Raw genomic sequence first — 20,660 nt, 5'->3', positions numbered from 1 at the left:
ACTAAAATATGTTAAATAAAATTTAATAAGAAAATTAAATTCATTTTAAAAATAATTTAGCATAATAATTAGGAAGTTTAATGGATAAATTTTAAATTATGATAATAAATTAAACAAATAAAAACCATCAAATTGAACCCAACTATATTGCATGAGATTGATTTAATTTAGTTCGAATTTAATGATATATTGAATGACTCTTTTTTAAAAAAAATCAAATCAAATCTTGTCACAAACACTTTTATCTTATACAAATTTATTGTTGACCGAAATTGAATTGAATTTTTTAAGTAAAGTTTTGTATTTGAATCTTACAAAGGAAAAAATGATTAAGAGAAGAGATCATACTGTAAGTGATCAGTCAGATTTTTCGATCGAGATTAATTATCAGTAGAATAATTATTTTTTTTTAAGGTTGAACATATAAGTATATATGTGCCACAAATTTTATATTTAACCTATACACTAAAAAATTATTAAATTGATTTCTATACGTGTAAAATCAAAGAAGCAAATCATGGTATGAAAGGGTTTTAACATAACTCGACCAAAATGACTTTTTAAAGCCTAAACAGCAACCAATCATCAATAAACTTCAAACAAAGTGACATCCATATTTTCAACAAAATATTCGGTGGAAATAAAAGGATAAATAAGCTCCCTTAGTTTTGTTTCAGTGTCTCAATGAATGAAGCTTTGGATGTAAAAAATGGATCTTCGTGCTTTGACCTTTTAAAAACCAAAAATATCAACAATCCCAAACGTTTTAGTTCTTTTGAAATGAACCAAAGAACGAGAGGTTAAGAGAAGGGTTTTGAGGTTTCAAGAAAAAGTGTTAGAAGGGGTGACAAAGAAATCATGAAGAACTTACTTTAAATGAACCTTCTGTGGTGCCTTAAGAGAGAAATCAACGCAATATCACTTAAGCTTTGACATATTTAAGAAGGCTCATTCTTCGGGTCATACATATTGTATAATTAGGCAGTAACATATGCATATGTCATTATGCAGTTTACATTTTTTACAGTCTTATGTTATTCTTGCTGGCTCATTACCTTTTGTGGGGAGGGTAGAAGCTACCCTGGAAACCTATTGGGCATCTTTCAAGTTCTCAGTGAAGTTGTAGTGTGGCTACTACAAGTCTATGCTTAAATGTAGGCTCTTTGCTATTTATCTTTTTCTTGTTTTGGGTACAGCTTGTACTCATCTAAAGACCTTTAAGATATGGAAGGTTTATATAGATGAGAAGAAAGCAAAATGGAAGACAACTTGCTTTCTAAGATTTTTATGCGTAAAATGAGTACTCACTTAGAGTAAGTGTACTTTACAGTGGACTTAAAAGTCTGAATATTGTATTTAGAGACTAATTATGTCCCAAATAATCTAAATTACATAAACTAAATAATTTTGGGTTTTTGTTTGAGTTTGAGGATTGTTTGTGTTTGCGTTCAAGAAAATAAAACTAAAGGCATGCAACAATTTCAAAAAAGAAATATGTATGAGTAGAAGTGACTCGAATTATGATTTCGCATGTATTGTTTTTTTCCCTAATTCCTAATTTAATTAAGAACTCTTGGTTATCAATTAATCACATAATACCTCTTATTTTAATTATCAGAGCCTATGACCAAGGTCTGAGTGTACTCTTCCCTCTAAATCAATCCTACATTGGGCATTTGGGATTTAATTTAGGATTAAGGATGAACAACAAAGAGGTTTGTCAAAAAAGAAGATTCATGCCACCAATTTGTTCATATAAGCTTTATGAACCATATCATTCTATAGGTCAATTAATTATGAGAAGATTGTCACAAACACGTAATCAACTAATAATCTAAGTGATCAATTCCAATATAGAAGTGAAGGCAATAGAAAGATAAAATCAATTGAATAACCTAAAAAAACTTTATTAAAAAGAGAAATTAGAGTACATGAATACAACTACATCACAATAAGAGTTCTAAGGGGTTTAGCCAACCATGGTCATATTGATAATTGCTATTCAAGAGTACTAAATGCATTAAAAATGGATAAAAAGTAGTAATGTGCCTCTAATTTTATGGTTTCTTTTGTGAGATTTGTAAATAATTGATTTTTGTGTGAGTTTATACAATGGGAGTTCCATTTGAATGACTAATGTTGAAATTATTTGGATTTTTAGGCTAAAGAAGAGAAGAATTGGAAATGTTGCTGAAGGGCTCGCTCAGCGAGTCAGATTGGCTAAGCGAGGCCCATCCGCTTAGTGAGGAAGCCAGCTTGCTCAGCGAGAGAAAAACCCTAGAGAATGTTAAGTCAGAGAACAGAGCGCTAAGCGCGTCGCCAGTCCGTCCAGCGAAACTTTTGTCTCTTCTCGCGCTTAGCGCGTCCAAGCCCGCTAAGCGCCCAATCACTAACTCTCGCTCAGTGAGACATGCTCTTTGAGTGCGCATTCATAATCTAAGAAGCCCAAAAGTCTTTAAAACTGGAAGAGGAGAGGGAAACCAAGCGGCAAGCAGCTTAGGAAAGAAGGAACAGAGCATCAAGGCTGAAAGAAGACATTTTTCTTCACACTTTCACTTCACCATTCCATTTCCATACTATTTCATCCTTGTATTGAGCCCTCCTTGCTAATGGAAGGCTAAACACTTCATTGTTGGAGAGTTTTTCCACTGAGCACTCTTGATGTAAAAACTTTAACTATTTATTTAATATTATTGCTAGTGGTCTTTGCTTCTATCTGTGTTTATTTTCCATATTTGTGGCTTGATCACCCATTTATATGTTTTGTTAGGATTTAAGTATTGTAAAATGCTTTTAGTCCTTAGAACTTGGTAGAGCAGCTAGAGGCCTTCATTTCTAGGAATAGTGTGAAGTAATATAGTAAATACTATATATTTTACATAATGCGGCTCGCTTAGTATGAGTTTGTTGAGAAATCAAGAACAAAACTAGGAGAGCTAGGGTCTTTTGTGTGAAGAATCACGACTAGAGTAATCTAATGGTGCAAGGGACATTAGGATAATGTTAAATAGAAAAAAACTTCTTTAATCACGTCAAGAGAAAGTTCAGTAGAATACTCTCCGACACATTCACCTTGGTATTTGTCCATTTTTACAATTCTGCGTTGGTTTTTGCTATTTGTTCTTAAGCTGAGAAAAATTACTACAATCAATGGAAAACATAAATGAACTATTTCATTTTATTTCACTGCAATTAAATTTGCTTACAAACTGAACATGGGTCATCGAAGTATAATAAATTCCCTGTGGATACGATACTCGGTCTTACCGTTTTAATTACTACTTGAACGAATTGGTGCACTTGTCAATCGTCTAAACACATAGAATTGTCAAATAACATACAATATTGCATTAGAAATATAAAATATTGAAAATCCTTATGGATTTGGACTCCAATTCTTCTCAGTGCAATTCTCCTTCAAAAGATTTTGTTGTTGGTAAATAAAATAAAGCATCACCTAAAAGATCTTTTACACTTCTATTTATAAATTTTAGAATAAGCTATAGCGTGAAGGTCAATACGGGTTGTGCTGGATCATCATGGCTTCTACAAGGATTTGGGGTGTTGATTCAACATGTGTGCCCCATGTTGAATCAATATGGCCTGCAGGTTTAGCATGGCCCGTGCTAGTAAAAAATGCTCAGAATTCCCATTTTCTTATCTCCTTCGGTGCTCTTGCCTCTTTATTAGCTTTTCGGCTCAATTATTCACACTGAACATATACCCATGAGCTCTACAAACAAAATAAGTAAATACAAAACAAAATGGGATAAAAATTAGGGTCCAAATACAGTCAAATAACGGTTTATCATTTGACCAATAGAGAAAATGGGCCAAGGATGTATGCTTTCATGTTGTTAATAATGAAGGTACACAAGATAATAACCATACCAAGGAGGTTGGCCTAGTATTTGAAAAGATGAGACTTAATGATGAAGTGAGAAGGAAGAGGAAAGAAAGGTCACATGTTTTATTTTTATTTTTATCGATATTTCTATCGAAACTAATAAATTAATATTTTTTTATAAAAAATCATAAGAGAGTGTATGTCGGTTAGTTGAGTAAGATGCATGAGTTTTTGTAAATCAAATAATATTTATCATTGATTCCTATGAATAATAATAATAATAATTATAATAAAAGACAAGATAATAGCCAATGGTAAAAGGGGGTTAAGTGATTTCCTTAACCTAAGAGCATGTCTATCACAAGTATCTTGCACAATATTTCACAAAAAGAGTATTGGAAAGATTGAGTTCTTAAGAGATATTTAAATTGGAAGAATAATGATACATAAATTATCGTTTATTTTAAACATCTTATTAACATTTTTCATTTTTCTCTATTTCTTTCTTCATCTCACATCGTAAATCCTATCATACTTATTTTTATATCTTTTTTCTCCTTCTTTCTCTAGGTGTATGATAGCATATGAGATGCTTATCCAACATTTTCCCATTGGAAAAGGTAAAATTGAGTGTATGTGTGTGTGTATGTATAAACAAGACCCATTTAAGAATCCAAAGAGAGATGTTGCATGTCTCAATTAGAAAGGATTTAGGACTTTTTACACTTCAATCTACTTGACAATGAAGGGTTATGCCTTTTAACCAAAAAGGGGTAACTTTTTTCGAATTTATCAAATAAAAATAGTTTTTGAATTAATTCTCAATTGATGGTAAATTGTATGAATCCTTATGACTTTAAGATAAGAACACCTAAAATTTTTATAACTTTTGCTTTTTTATTTTTTAATGAAGTTCTAAAAAAAATTACAACTTTTTCGATTTTTTATTTTTGATTTTTTTATTTGCTTTTTAACTGAGAATTTAAAGTCACACAATCCTAAACAACTTTAAAGGCGTGTCTTGTCTTACCTTACGACTTCTAACTTATTTTATGTAAACTATTAATTTCGTATGACTTTATAGTATTATTAAATAAAATTATTTTAATATTAACTGCAGAAAATAATTTACTAATAAGAATACTTGTTAAAATAAACTAACATAATACATTAATATAAATTAAACAATACAAATTAACTACACACACAATTGAAAAGTACACATAATATTAAGTGTTGACTTGTTTATATGAATAATTACTATAATTATATCCTTTAGTTTTATACAATGAGCATATTTTAAGTTTGTTTGGAATTGATTTGCTCCTCTTATTATGTATATATGACAAGTGACTGATTCCAACGCATATATAGAAGAACTTGGTGTGAGGCATCATTTCACTATTAATATTTTTAGACAAAAATCTATGTGCAATACTTTTTTTTTTAATTTAAGTATTTTGTTCACATCATTTTTTTATTCCTGTTATAAATAATAATTCATAATATTAAAAAAATAAATGTAGAAAATAAATAAGTTAGAAGTCATAAGGAAAGAGACAATTTTAAAATGCTTAGAATTTTTCATAAAAAAATCACAAAAGTCGTGATATTTCTTATGACTTCGTTAAAAAGAAATTAAAAAAAAATAGAAGTCACAAAAAGTTTATAACCTCTTGTTTTAAAATCATGGAGATCCATACAACTTATCCCTATTTAAGAATTAATTCAAAAATAACATCCATTTGATAAATTTGAAAAAAAATTACCTCCATTTTTTGTTAAAAAAGTCGAAGGCTGCTGATGATCTAGAGTAGGACGTCCAAATAGGTATCAAAAAATGGATGGAATTTTTCAATTTTTTTCTTATCTAAATTGGCTAATAGGATTATTAAATAATAAGTAAAAAATATAAAAAAATTAGGTAATTGAAGTATATTGTTAGAGGAACAGCTAAGGCTGGGCTTCGAGGGCCAGCTACCTCCAGAATACTGAGGGGGAAAAGGAAAACAAAGGTAAATTGTGGGCAAAATTATTCATATTCATTGCTTGTTATTTACAATCCTATATATAGTATTCCTGATAACAGAATTGATGCCATTCGTACAAGGAATATTACGAGAGATTGCGAAATCTCAAATCGGATCAAATTGGCTATGCTGTGTCTGAAGGAACGAGACAAGCATTCCCCAAGCAAGATTTTCCTAACTCTGCATTTGCCCAAACTGCCCTCTGACTCAAGCGTAATCTCGAAGGTACGAAGGCCTCCTAATTCTTCGCTTAGATTTTTCCTCTTTTTGCACCCTTGTATTGCTGTTTGCAGCTGATGTCTCCTTGTTACTTGTTTCTGCTGGTCTATCATCCCTGGGCCCTTGCAGAACCACCTTGTCCTCAAGGTGGTAGTCTTCACGCAATTGGTTCCAATCTTCCTAGGTTGTCTCATCAGGGGATAACCCCGTCCACTGAACCAGGACTTGCCATGTATTAACGTCTACCGGAGAGCGTCTATAATCCAGGATAGCTAAAGGAGTGACCATGGGTTGATCTCCCACGAATTGCTGTGGTAAAGGCGATATGTCCTCCTGCTCCGGTGACCCGTGAAATGGTTTAAGACAAGAACAGTGGAACACTGAATGAATTTTTGCCTCTGCTGGTAGCTGGAGACGGTAAGCAACTTCTCCGACTCGTTCAATAACCTGGAATGGTCCATAATATCGTTTGGCTAATTTCGCAGAACTCGTCGGAGAGCCCTTCGCCGATGTTTGACGTCGTGGTCTCAATCTAAGTAACACCCAGTCACCTGGGTTGTAGTGAATTTCTCTACGCTTATTATCCACATACTTCTTCATCTGCTCCTGAGCTTTGACAAGCTTCTTTCGAATTTCTTGGAACGTGTGGTCCCTGTCTATGAGAATTTCGTCCACCGCATCGATTTTCGAAGTTCCGGTAATGTACTCCGGAAAACTGAATGGTTTGCGGCCATAAGTTATCTCATATGGTGAAGTACCAGTGCTAGCAGTCCACGATGAATTGTGGGACCACTCCACCCATGGTAGCAATTTTCCCCAAGTTCCCGGCCTCCGGTGTACGAACGCACGAAGATACTGCTCAATTACCCTATTCAACACTTCTGTTTGGCCATCACTCTGAGGGTGATAGGCCGAACTCATCCTTAATAAGGTCCCACTCAACCGAAAGAGTTCTTGCCAGAAATTGCTTATAAACAGCGGGTCTCGATCAGAAACCAAACTTCGTGGTAATCCATGGAGCTTGACCACGATGTTGATAAACAACAGAGCCACCATGTGCGCTGAAGGAAGCGTCCCTAAGTGAATTCCTTTAGAAAACCTGTCCACTACTACGAGAATGACCGTATGACCATGATACGCTGGGAGTCCGATAATGAAATCCAACGAGAGGTCTTCTCATGGTTTGCTCGGAACTGGTAACGGACATAGTAGTCCTGCTGCCCTCTTTGTTTCATATTTAGTAACTTGACATTCTACACAATTAGTCACAAATTTTGTGACATCATCTCTGATCCCCGGCCAATAGAAGTTCTCAGTTAATCGGGCTAATGTCTTGACGATTCCGGCATGACCCCCAGTCGGGGTGGCATGGAACTCAGTGAGGAGGACAGGGATAATCGGAAGGTCTCGGGTCAACCATATCCGCCCTTTATGAGTGATGAGGTCTCGTGTTACTGAAAATTCAGGATGAGTGGAGGGTGATTCACGAATGTCCTGAAGCATCTGCTGGTACCCACTGTGATTAGTCAATTGATGGCGCAAGTCTTCTATGAAAGTCAAAGAAGGGACTGAAAGTATCATGAGTTTAGTGGCGGATTGTTCCGGCAACCGTGAGAGGGCGTCAGCCACTTGATTGTTCAGACCAGACCGATAGTGAATGACATAGTCATATCCCAGCAATCGTGCGAGATAGACATGCTGTTCCAGCGTTTGGATGGCCTGTGTTAATAACTCCTTAAGGCTTCGATGATCGGTGAGGATTGTGAAGCGTTGACCCAGCAAGTATTGCCGCCATTTCTTCACTGCAGTGGTCACGACGCAGAGTTCTCGTACATATGTCAAAGCATGGAGCAGCTTAGGGGGAAAAGGTTTACTAAAGAAGGCTATCGGTCTTCCCTGTTGCGACAAAACGACGCCCATACCAACACCAGACGCGTCAGTCTCCACCGTGAAAGGTTGAGTAAAGTCTGGAAGGATAAGAACAAGAGCAGTAGATAAAGCTTCCTTCAGATGAGTAAAAGCGGTCTGAGTTTGTTTCGTCCACACCAAAGGATCCTTAGTGGTTGCCTTTACCAGAGGGTCAGCGATAGTGGCGTAGCTTCTGATAAACCGGCGATAAAATCCGACGAGGCCAAGGAAGCTTCGTAAAGCTCTGGTTGATTGAGGAGTAGGCCACTGACGAATTGTCTCTACTTTAGAAGCAACGAGTTCCACCCCTCTTATCGAGACCACATGGCCAAGATACTCAACTTCAGGCTGCGCAAAGAAGCATTTAGAGAACTTCAAAACAAATTGGTTTTCAAGCAATACCTGAAATGTCGTTTGTAGGTGAGAGAGATGCTCATCCAGGGATCCACTATATATCAGGATGTCATCGAAGAAGACGATGACAAACTGTCGCAAATATGGCCGGAATATGGTGTTCATAGTCGCCTGAAACGACGACGGCGCATTGCAGAGCCCAAAGGGCATTACCTTAAATTCGTAATACCCATGGTGCGTGCGAAATGCGGTCTTTGGAATATCGGCTGAATGCATGCGGATTTGATGGTAACCACTAAGCAAATCAAGTTTAGAGAAGCAGCGCGCACCGCCGAGCTCATCAAGAAGCTCATCAATGGTGGGGATAGGAAATCTATCCTTCACCGTTACTAAATTCAGAGCTCTGTAGTCCACGCAAAAGCGCCATGATCCATCTTGTTTCCTGACCAACAAGACTGGGGACGAGAAAGGACTCGTACTGGGCTGAATTAACCCTTTCTGAAGCATCAACTCCACCTGAAGCTCAATTTCACGCTTTTGAAAATGGGGATACCTGTACGGACGCACATTCACAGGGCAAGAGTGGGGAAGGAGATGAATGTGATGGTCCGTCTCCCTGGGTGGTGGCAACGAATGTGGTTCCTGGAACAGAGAAGCAAAGTGGGTCAGGAGATCTTGAATTGCAGAGGGGACCGGGGCCGGTGTTTGATGAGGAGTCTCCGACGATGCCATAGAAACATGCAAGTAGAGAGCATCTTCGTGTCGGCGACAAAACCGGCGAAATTGAGGAAGGGTAAGCATGTTCAAGCTTGCGTCCCTGTCGCCATTCAATTGAACCAAACGTCCCTCATGGAAGAATTGCATACATAAGGTCGTATAATCAGTTAGGATGGGCCCCAAAGATTTGAGCCATTGAACTCCTAAGACAACGTTGGCTCCGGCAATGGGAAGCACATACAAATCAGCTGTGAATTGGGCTCCCTGAATTGTGATGGGGACACGTGGGCACATGTGACTGCAAACCAAGTGTTGACCGTTGCCGATCATGACCCGTAATGGAGGTATGGCCTGACATGATAACTGCAATTGAGGGACCAGCTGCTCTTGTATAAAACTGTGAGTGCTGCCGCCGTCAACAAGGAGGATGACGTGGTGGTCGGAAATGATGCCCACCAAACGCAGCGTTTCAGGGGCTACATTACCTGCAAGAGTGTTTAGGCTAATTTGGGCCGGGTTGTTATCGGGTGGGTCAGGCGGGTCTGGGTCTGGGTCAGCTGGGTTTAAATTGGGTAGATGAGGGTCGTCGTCAGCAGCTATAAGCAGAAAAACCCTAGAGGCACATTTATGTCCTCTGTGGTATTTTTCGTCACACGAAAAACACAGACCACGTTCCCGGCGAGATGCAACCTCTTCCGGGGATAGCCTTTTCACAGGAGGCGGAGTACGCGGCGGGGCAGTGAGTAAAGGTGCAGGCGCGGTTGAAATGGGAGTGGGGAAGAAGGATTTGGGTGAGGAAGTGGGTGGGGAAGGGCGGAGGAAAGGGGGTTGGGTCGTATGTGCAGGATTCCTGGGTTTAGGCGGAAAACGGTGGTCCAGAAACTTCTCCTCCTGAAGTTTCGCAAGGCCCGCCGCCTGGGCTAAGGTGAGTGGTTGCAGTGCCTGGACGTCACGACGGATGTCAGGGGATAATCCAGAAACGAAGCAGCTGAGAAGGAAGGGCGGTGGAAGCCCGACGACACGAGTCGCGAGGTCCTCAAATTCGGCAAGGTAATCCCCTACAGTCCCCTTCTGTGTGAGCTTGAAGAGGGCCCCTGTGGGGTCCTCATATTGTGACTGAGCAAATCGAGCCTGTAGTGCTTGCTGGAAAACCGACCAAGACGTAAGTTGCCCATTGCTGGTCATCCATTGGAACCAAGCAAGGGCACGTCCATCCATGGCAAAGGATGCAATGGTCAAGCGGTCTTCAAAGGGGGTGCTGTGATATTCAAAAAACTGGTTTATTTTAAAAATCCAGCCATTTGGGTCTGTGCCATCAAACCGGGGCACGTCTAATTTCATTTTATGTGTGGTTGCAGGGGATGGGCTACGGAGGGGAGGGTTGGTGGAATCGAATGGAGAAAAAGAGGGTGAAGGGTGTGATGGAGGTAGACGATGAAGTAACTCATCGATTTTGGTGGTGAGTGAAAGGTGTTGTTGAGCAAGAAGAAGCAAAGCATCTTCCAGCTTGGTGATTGACCCAGGAGGATCCGAGGCGGACATGGCAACGAGAGCACCAATTTGTTAGAGGAACAACTAAGGCTGGGCTTCGAGGGCCAGCTACCTCCAAAATACTGAGGGGGGAAAGGAAAACAAAGGTAAATTGTGGGCAAAATTATTCATATTCATTGCTTGTTATTTACAATCCTATATATAGTATTCCTAATAACAGAATTGATGCCATTCGTACAAGGAATATTACGAGAGATTGCAAAATCTCAAATCGGATCAAATTGGTTATGCTGTGTCTGAAGGAACGAGACAAGCATTCCCCAAGCAAGATTTTCCTAACTCTGCATTTGCCCAAACTGCCCTCTGACTCAAGCGTAATCTCAAAGGTACGAAGGCCTCCTAATTCTTCTCTTAGATTTTTCCTCTTTTTGCACCCCTGTATTGCTGTTTGCAGTTGATGTCTCCTTGTTACTTGTTTCTGTTGGTCTATCATATATTTAACTTTAATATCTATGATAACCCTTTTCTCTAATGTGTGAATCACACTTTGAAATCAATTGAAGTATTCCTTGTGCTTGACAAGGAATCATAATTATTTTAATAGAGAGTGTTAAAATTAATAAGAAGTAATCATAGTTAAGAGTTTAATATCTATGCACTAATATAAAACATCATTCAATTTATTATTATTTAAATTATTTTAAGATAATTATTTTAAAAATTAATAAATTTATTATGTAAGATGTGATTATAATTAGATGATTGTGCACAATTTTATATAATGTTATTACATAACCCTTTTTTCCATAATTAATTCCCATAGTTTCTTAACTATTTGCTTAATTTCGTAGCATAATCTTATATTTTTAGCTTACAATACAATCTTCCCTAAAAAAAAGCTTACAATACAATCTCAATCTTTTAGTGAAAAATGTTACTGAAACTTACTCACAAAAATTATACATATTTATTGTTAAATTTTCTTAACTAAATATAATTTTTCACTTATAATTATTTTCAATAAGTTTCACAAATTAGAAAAGACGGAGTGTTACATTGGGTCTTTACCTGTCAAGAAACATTAGAATAATAAAATAAATACAAGTTTTATTTGTATTAACCTTTTGTTTCGAGCTAGAGCGGAATAAAATTATGAGTCTTGATGAAGTCTATTGGTCCCAAATCTGCTTTGCCAAAAAGAACCAAATCATATGTAAAATGCCAGATGATAAAAAAATATTCATTTTATACAATACACTTATTAAAATATTAGTTATTGAATAATTTTAAATACAATCAATAAGATTATTTTTTATATTAAAACTGGAATTGAATATAATTTAAATATTTTTATTTTTATTATAAAATTTTCAATTGGTTTACTGGGTCAACGACGTTAAATTGAATTGATTGTTGAGAATGGGGAAATTTATTTTTATATGAGACTTTTTTAAGAGTTTAATTTCTGTACATGGTTAGCGTAATATTATAAATATTTTATATAATATTTTTGAAAGGATTACTATAAAAATCAATAATCTTAGTATATAATAGTAACCGTCTATAATTTGATAATGATCAATATATTTAAATTAGAACAAATAATATATATACATGAAGTGCAATGATTTTTTAAATTATATTTAATTATAAATCAACGTATTTAATTACAAATCAAAACAGTTCTTCTAATTTTCGTGCTCTGATTGAGTTGTTGCCCATGATGGACCACGACATTGAGACATAAAAAAAGAAAAAGATAAAAAAAAAAAGCAGCGTTAGTGGATTCTACCAAATGAATAAAAAAAATGTTAATGGACACAGCAAGGATATTTGTATCCTGGTTCCTAATAGACATGCTAGTAGTTATTATTTCCAATTAAAATCTCTTCATTTTTCTCTCTTTGTTACATTTTCATTATGGTGACCAAGATATGATCTGTTATCAATATATATTCAATGACATACACAGTCCCGAGTGCTAAACCTGAGTTGTGTCTCAAGTTGCTCTTCTTCTTTTTTTCTTTTCTTTCACCCTCAAAATTTCTCACTCTCTTTATCTTCACCTTTTCAGTTTAAAGCTTCAGATCACAACAGATCCACCATTCACCTCACCACTTTCTCTTCACAAGGTATGCTGAAAATGAAATACCCACTTTGACTGTGTTAACTTTATACTATTTCATTTCTCTGACCAAAACAGATTCATTTTGTACGAGGATTTTTTTTTCTTTCAAGCTTTCAAAGTTTAACCCTTTTTCAAGCTCATTGTTGTTTTTATGTTTTTGGTTCATATGAGTAGCTCAAGTTATTGTGACAGGCAAATCTAACAAGAAAAAGTAGTCTCTGAAGCCGATCCAGTGTCTTGTGAATTTGGAATTGGTGGTGAATTTAGATCTAAAAAGCCATAGCAATGTCTTTTATCGGTACCCAGCAAAAGTGCAAGGCTTGTGAGAAAACGGTTTATCCAGTTGATCAGCTTTCTGCTGATGGCACTGCTTATCACAAAGCTTGCTTCAGATGTTCTCACTGCAAAGGAACATTAAAGGTGCCCTTTTTCTTTATTATTGTTGTTTTTTTGTTTTTTTCGCTTGTTTTGTTAGCTGCATTATTTATTATTTTATTTGATAGCATATAAATATTCTTCTTTATTTTTTATTTGTTAAATTCTGCTAAAGATCCTTGCTTTTGTTCGACGCTGCCTTGCATCCATGAAAAAATTCCATGAGAATTTTAGTTGGTTGATAAAAACATAGTGTGACTTCATGGTTTGATCAGAAAATGAATGGGGACACCACCCTGATGAAACCAAGAATTTTTGGAGTGTAAAATCTTCAGTTGATTCCTGTAATGGCACTGATCGGCTCCTTTTATGTCATGTTTGGATAAACTGGAAAAGAAAATAAGAAGGTAAAATGCATTGAACTTCTCTCATAAGCTAAAATCAACTTATGTGCAGCATAACTTCTATGACAGTGCTTCTATAAAAGTTAAGTGCTTAAGTTGATTTTAGCTTATGAGAGAATTTCGATCAATTTTACTTTCTTATTTTCTTCTTTTATTAGTACTTATGAAGTTTATTCTGACAGGACCTTAGTAATGTTGGACACTAATTGAGTTAGCATTTGTGTATGAGTTTAAAGTTTTACACGGATTATAGTTGATGATCTTTATGTTTCAGCTGAGCAACTATTCCTCAATGGAAGGTGTTCTTTATTGTAAGCCTCACTTTGAGCAGCTCTTCAAGGAGAGTGGGTCCTTCAGCAAGAACTTCCAGTCACGTATGTGTTCTTCCTTTTCTTCTTTGAGAATGAAGCTGTGTTTGTGTGGTTTTTGAATCATATGCCTCATTAATTGGCCATATATTCATTTTGAACAGCTGCAAAGCTAGCAGATAAGACAACACATGAGCTGGTAAAATGCTTAATTTTGCAAATTTCAAACTTCATTGTGATAAGTAGGTCTAAAGCATTCGGTCTTATTGAATAACTATTGGCATCTTTTGTTTATTCCAGACAAGGTCTCCTAGTAAAGCTGCGAGCATGTTTTCTGGCACCCAAGAAAAGTGTGCCACATGTGGCAAAACTGCTTATCCATTGGAGAAGGTAGGATTCAAAAATCTTTGAAACAAATTAGTTGATGATATTCATTATAATAAGGTTACAAAATGTCTGTTACAATTTGGGTATATGGATGCTCATGCCTTGAGCAAGGAAATTTGTTATTATTCCTATCTAGATCATGTAGATTACTAGAGTATCCTTCTTCTCTATCTGTATATATGCGAGTAACCTTATTGAACATTGATATGTCTTTCTCTGAAGTTATAAGGGGATAAATGGAGCATAAAGAAGGTTGACGTAGAGTGCCTCTTTATGTCCTATTCAGGAAATATTGATAAGTTTTGGCTTAAATTACCAGCATTAAAGCACATGTATTAGTTTAACCTTTTGCCTTTGTTTTGGTACTCATGGTTCTGTGAAATCAAGCAACATGGGTTACTGCCTCCCAAAATATCATTGTGCAAAGTCACAGGAGTTTGAACTTTATTTTTAATTTGGACCACAAATAGACTTTGGTTTGGCTTCCTTATCTTAATGGGAGATACATTTGCAAAGATAAAAAAAATCATATTTAGTTTATGTGCTTGAGATGATGAAAACTATATTCTGATTTAGTTCATAATTCTCACTAGTCAAGTAAACAAAATTGTTGCTTATGAATAGTTCTGGAACTTCTTCCTCCACCCACAAACGATTTTATAAAAAAAAATTCACAAAATGAAATCGATGCCGATAGCGACATATACCTGACAACTTGTGTTTGTGGTAATATCAGTTTATTCTATTTTTTTGTCAATAGGAGGGAAGAGTAGATTGACAAATAGCAATTGTTTTGAAAACAATTTAGCCCTGTTTAGATAAACTTCTCTATAAACTTTTATAGGAGAAGATAACTAGAAGGAAAAATGAGAGAGTTTTTTATTTGAGAGAGCTAAGCACTGCTGAAATGAAAGTGGATAGTATATAACCAAACTGAAGAATCTACTGATTTTATTTATCAGTAATTGCATGAATGAGTAAAATGTAAGTCTAATTATTATAAATCTGCTGTTCTGCAGTTAACCTGAATTAGAATTTCATCTTGGTTTTCTTGTTACTACGACATGTGAATATGTATATATCTTCTTTGAGTGTAGGTAACAGTGGAAGGGCAGGCCTATCACAAATCATGTTTCAAGTGTTCACATGGTGGATGTCCCATAACGCCGTCGAATTACGCAGCCCTTGAGGGCATTTTGTATTGCAAGCACCACTTCTCCCAGCTTTTTAAGGAGAAAGGGAGCTATAATCATCTTACTAAGTCTGCCTCAGTCAAACGTGCAGCAGCAGCAGCAGCAACAGCAACTGCAACGACCGTGGCCTCTGTTCCAGAATCTTGAATGTTGGTTCCTTCAATTGCCCTTCCTTTTTCAAATACATTTTGGTCTGTCAAGCAAGTGCTTGTATGTGTGGCCTTTTTTGGTTTTGATTGTTCTCTCGTGACTTTGATCATTTTCTGATATTTTTACTTACAACATGCGTGGCGTGCAAATCTTGTGTGGTTTATTTTATACAATGGACATTCAGTAATGACTTGACTAATGAGAGCGTGATTTGCAAGATACTATATCATTCCAAGGTTTGGTTATCTTGCTGCCTTTAGTTTCTTGGATGTTTTGATTCAGGGCATCTGGAAAGTGATTTCTTATTAAATATATTGATCATAAATTGAGAAAATATATTTTAATAAAATATAAGTATTTGTTATCTTTTAATCGTTTTCATACATGTTTTAATGGGAAAAATAATATTTGAACACTATGGAATTGATCTTGTTTTTACCTACTTAAGTCAATATATTTCAATAAATATATATTATCTTGATGAAGAAAGAAGCGAACACTTAAAATATGTTACTTTAGTCTCAGTTGATGTAGATACCACATGATGGAGTAATTTGGATACTTAAGTGGCATTTCATTTAAAGTAGTGTCACATCAGTATTTTTTTTTTAGATAAGTCACATTGGTACTATTAATGGTGTTAATTAATAAATATTTATATTAAAATTAAGGTTAAATTAGTTTTTTTAATTTATTATTTAGGTTTAATTTGTATTTTGGTAAGAAATGTGTATTTTATCACAATTTAAAATTATTTAGAGATGATTTTATCTTAAAGTTTAATTTGTTTAATTTCTTAACATGATTGATTTAGAATGATCAAATTGTATCAATTTAAAAAAATAAAAGAACCAAATTAAATTAAAAATAAATTAAAGAACTAAAAAAATAATTTAGCATAAAATTAACGTAAGATGCTATGCAATTTTAGAGTTATTTCCCCTTCATCTGAAATCTACCACAAATTAAAAAGGAACTACTGTTACTTAATTATTTTTACTATAACTGTTATTATGTTTGATATAAAGTTTGAAAAATATTTTTGTGAATTCTAATGTATATTTGCAAATTTTAATATACAAATGAAATAAAAAATATAATTTTGAAAATAAAAGTACTTTGGAACTATTTTAATTTTAATCCGCATTTAGATATTCATTCAACTTCAATCCCACTTACTTCTTACACATAGGCTATATACACAAGGGGGAAAAAAAAATCTCATACTTTTTTTTATCCTTAGCTAAAATTCAATTAAAATTGATTATAAAAGAAATTTAGCAACATTCCCAACTCATTGTTGAGTTTAATCCATACACAAATGAATCTAGCCACTCTTAAATCAAGTAGTTCACTCTCTTGCAAGAATGTTTAAATTATACGCTAGTTCACAACTTTTTTATTATCCAACTGATTGTATAAATATTCTTCTTATAAATGAAATAATGAGTTCTATTTCAGGAAAAAAGAATTCACTGAAAAGTATATATTTATTTTATGAATCTGACTTGGTTAATAAGTCTTTCTCTTAATTTTATAATTTTTAATAAAATTTTAACTAATAATAATAAAAATTATTATTATTATTATTTAATTAAAAAGTGTAGTTAATAATATTCTTTGCAAAATATATGTGTTTATATAATTTTAAATGAAAAATGTTAATGGTACACTCTTTTACCTTTTAAATACACTGTTTATCATTAATTAAAATATCATATAAATAAAAAAATTATAGAATTTACTTCTTATTCAGTGAATTTTATTAATAATTTTAGTAGTTTTCAATTAATAGTTAAAAATATGTTGAGAATTTTTTTAATCCATATTAGTACATCTTTTTAAAACGGCCACTGCGCAATGTCGTCAAGCCTATTACGGTGCCGTTTTAAGAAAACCGGCAGTGTTGCCATTAGCGGCGGAGTAACCAAAACCCTAATCAGTGCCAATCGATGAAACCACCGTCACCACCTTCCCCGCTCCGAGAGCTTCTTCTCCGTTTATCGACCGGAATCGCGGAGACTCTGGCCACCGTTCTCCGTTTATAACATAGTCCGTTAGTATTGATTCTTTTCATTTAATTATAAGGGAGTAACAAATTACATGGCCCTGTTTTTATAGCAAAGGAAGTTTTAGCCAAGGGAGCAGAGGTTTTTTAATTTTATTTTTTTTACAAATTTACTATGTTTGATTAATTGACTTCAATCTCATCAAGTTGAGAATGAATCGATATAATGCTATTGGGGCAGATTTTGATTGTTATGTCACAAGTGAAGAATTTTTATTTACTACTTGAGAGTGTTATTTAGTTTGGAAAAAGTTATATAACTAATTAACTTCCCCATAAGCCATATAAGTCCAAAAGTTTCCTCAATATCTAAGGAGTTGGAATAATAGGCTGTCCTTTTGTTTAGACTCTTGGCTCTTTGAAGCATATCTTGCATCTTGATTTCAATCTATCATTATCTTGAATAGGTTTGAAAGGAAGCTAAATGAGATGTTAAGTCACTTGGAGCGCCAGCCCAGAAACAAAGAGCGCTGCATCACATGGCTTAAATCTGCTGATTCACTATTTAATGGAGTTGGTCTTATGCTTTTAGCTCACTTCAGGCGCATTTTCCCATTACTTTTTCAGTGGATGCATGCTGATAACAATGAGATTATTATTTTGGTTAGTACCTTTAAATATGTATTGAAGCTTTGGATGACACTTTTTAAAGTTTATCTTACTGAACCAAAATCATTGGTTGTAACCTGCAATGTTGAAATAGTTTTACATTCAAAATAGTTGCAATTGCTTTAACTTGGAAAAGGTTTCGACATTAGCTTTCCTTTCTCTATATATGGTTTTGACATTGAGGAACACATATGCTACTTTGTTCTTTTAGTATTTGGTAAAAAAAAAGTAATTTCCGATTAACTCTTTGATATGTTTTTTATTCTGCAGGTTCTGAAATGTACATATATAATTTTGAGACTGACGTGGATAAGGAACTCAACGTTTGTTGCAAAGTTAAAAAATTACCCTATGCAATTTTTATTTCAGATAAATGTGGCATTGATGTGCTTGAGAAATAGGGAATCCTTTACTTGTTTGTGTCGTATTTGTATTATAATCACAATATTATGAAATCCTCTGATGTGGCTTCTAAAAAAATGAAATCGTCTGCTGTAAATATTTTATTGATATTATCTCATGATTAAATTTGATTTGCTATGATATTATTTGAAGTCTGTAAGTTTCGTTTCATTTTTAAGATGTTTACAAAAACAGATGGTCAAGAAAGGGAATGAGCATTAGAAGATGAGGCCATGACTTACTGATGTTTGATATTTATTCCATCAAGGATTGATGTTTGTTCTCATATTTTTCAACGGTCATCATCTTGGTCTCTCTCCAACTCTAGGGAAGGGATGCCTTAGAAGTTAATTTTACTGTCCATCCATTGATATACTAGAGATTTAGACTACATCTGCATCCCTTTTCTTCAAAACCCATTTTTAGGAAAATTCCGAAGTTACAGAAATTAATCTTGGTTTCCCACTTACGTGGTGGAATCCTGGGTCTGTGGATATAAACATCTTTATTTCTTATCCTGTATTTGCCTCGTTGATATAACTCATTTGTAGCACATGGTTTGACTTCAGATTGGTAGATGAAGTTGCTCTTGTGTACAAGGAGGCAGCATTAAGAACAGCCCGGGAAGAGATTAGAGCAAATATATGTCAGATACTGATCCTACTTCAAAAGTAAGGCTTTGTTTTTGGATTAATTTCTACAACTGATATATTCATTCCCTCATATAGTCCATGTATATATTCAAGAGCAAATTGCATGAACGAAAAATATATTTAAATCTTATCTTTAGCAACAAACAAATGTAAATAGTGTTAAACAGTGGATGTGTAGATATCCAATTTTACAACTCTTTTTCCTCCAAGAATAAATGGCAACAAAGGATTCAATTTTCGCAACATAGGTAAGCTGGAGAGAGACACCAGTCACTTATTGCAACTATTTCTGCATCGTTGCTAGTACAAGAGGAACACCTTCAATGAGGTTTAACGTGTGGGGAAAAATTGTCTGCATATTAGAGTGAGAAAACTTTGGATTCTGATCACCAGCGTGCTAATCAAATTTGCCTTCTGGAATTGCTGTGTGGGGAAAAACCATGAATGATAGTGTCAACACGGACACAATCCGAATAAAAAACTAAAAAAACAAAAGGCTCAAAGGTCAAACACAATCCGCAAAAAAGAAAACAAAGAAAAAAGAGCTTCAAACATTAAGGGCAAGATTGACTACAAACTGTAGAATGAATTGTGAAAAATGAACCACTGAATACAGAACAAAGGGAGCACCATGTCGCAATATATTAGTATTTGTATTAGAAAGAATCATGAATGATATTGTGTCAACGCGGACATAATCCGAAAAAACAAAAGGCTGAAAGATTAGACACAATCCAAAAAAAAATAAAACAAAACAAAAAAATCTTCAAACCTTAAGGTCAAAACTGACTACACTGTAGAAAGAATAGTGAAAAGTAAACCACTAAATATGGAACAAATGCTAAATTATAGATAGATAAACAATGAGAACACCTTGCCGCAATATTTCACGACTACCTACAAAGCTCTGCGTCCTGATTACAAGAGCAAATAGCTGCTGTTGAATGGAATATCCCAGCACATGACCAAGCAAAGCAAAACGAACCAAAGGCACACACTAAAGACTAGGAAGCAAATGAGGTAATCATAAATCAGATACTACTTTTATTTTCAAAGTTACCACAACCATCCATAACTTCTAAGTTACAATCTTACCTCAAATTTGATGACCATTGGCTGTAACCTGAAAAGTTGAAATTAGCAATTGCTTCAAGTTGGAAAGCATTGACTTTCCTTTCTCTTTATATGGTTTTGACATTGATGGGCATTTATGCAACTTTGTTCTTTTAGTATTTGGATTAAAGAAAAAAAAAAGTAATTTCTGATTAACTTCATGAAATGTTTGTTATTCTGCAAGTTCTAAAATGTAGGTGCTTGTATAATTGACTGGCGTGGATAAGGAACTCACTATATGTTGCAATTTGAGTTAAGAAATTACAGTATGTGTAATTATAAATTACAAATCTTGGAGCGTGAA

The 20,660-nt window shown here is 34.8% G+C and overlaps 2 protein-coding genes and 1 long non-coding RNA gene across 5 annotated transcripts; 2 read left to right on the top strand and 1 right to left on the bottom strand.

Moving 5' to 3' along the window:
* Positions 1 to 7,272: 7,272 nt before the first annotated feature.
* Positions 7,273 to 10,617, bottom strand: LOC102669582 (uncharacterized). Its single transcript, XM_006591735.1, has one exon. It carries the CDS (start codon positions 10,615 to 10,617, stop codon positions 7,273 to 7,275), a length of 3,345 nt encoding a protein of 1,114 aa, XP_006591798.1.
* A 1,729-nt stretch (positions 10,618 to 12,346) lies between these two features.
* On the top strand, positions 12,347 to 15,735 carry LOC100786139 (LIM domain-containing protein WLIM2b). 3 transcript variants are annotated; one of them, XM_006591308.4, is made up of 7 exons: positions 12,400 to 12,560; positions 12,641 to 12,698; positions 12,887 to 13,114; positions 13,748 to 13,847; positions 13,946 to 13,980; positions 14,082 to 14,171; positions 15,266 to 15,735. In XM_006591308.4, exons 3-7 carry the CDS (start codon positions 12,980 to 12,982, stop codon positions 15,506 to 15,508), a joined length of 603 nt encoding a protein of 200 aa, XP_006591371.1. In that variant the 5' UTR covers positions 12,400 to 12,560; positions 12,641 to 12,698; positions 12,887 to 12,979; the 3' UTR covers positions 15,509 to 15,735. The 3 variants fall into 3 exon arrangements, with proteins under 3 accessions (XP_040862852.1, XP_006591371.1, XP_006591370.1); XM_006591307.4 differs by having other exon boundaries at positions 12,416 to 12,557; XM_041006918.1 differs by having other exon boundaries at positions 12,347 to 12,698.
* A 1,620-nt stretch (positions 15,736 to 17,355) lies between these two features.
* LOC102660835 (uncharacterized) lies at positions 17,356 to 20,643 on the top strand. The gene is made up of 3 exons (XR_416956.4): positions 17,356 to 17,567; positions 17,987 to 18,182; positions 18,459 to 20,643. It is a non-coding gene; the product is annotated as an uncharacterized lncRNA (long non-coding RNA).
* The last annotated feature ends 17 nt before the right edge of the window (positions 20,644 to 20,660 follow it).

Source organism: Glycine max, chromosome 11 (genome assembly GCF_000004515.6).
Source record: "Glycine max cultivar Williams 82 chromosome 11, Glycine_max_v4.0, whole genome shotgun sequence".
Taxonomy (NCBI): Eukaryota; Viridiplantae; Streptophyta; class Magnoliopsida; order Fabales; family Fabaceae; genus Glycine; species Glycine max.
This window is presented reverse-complemented; position numbering and strand designations above follow the sequence as displayed.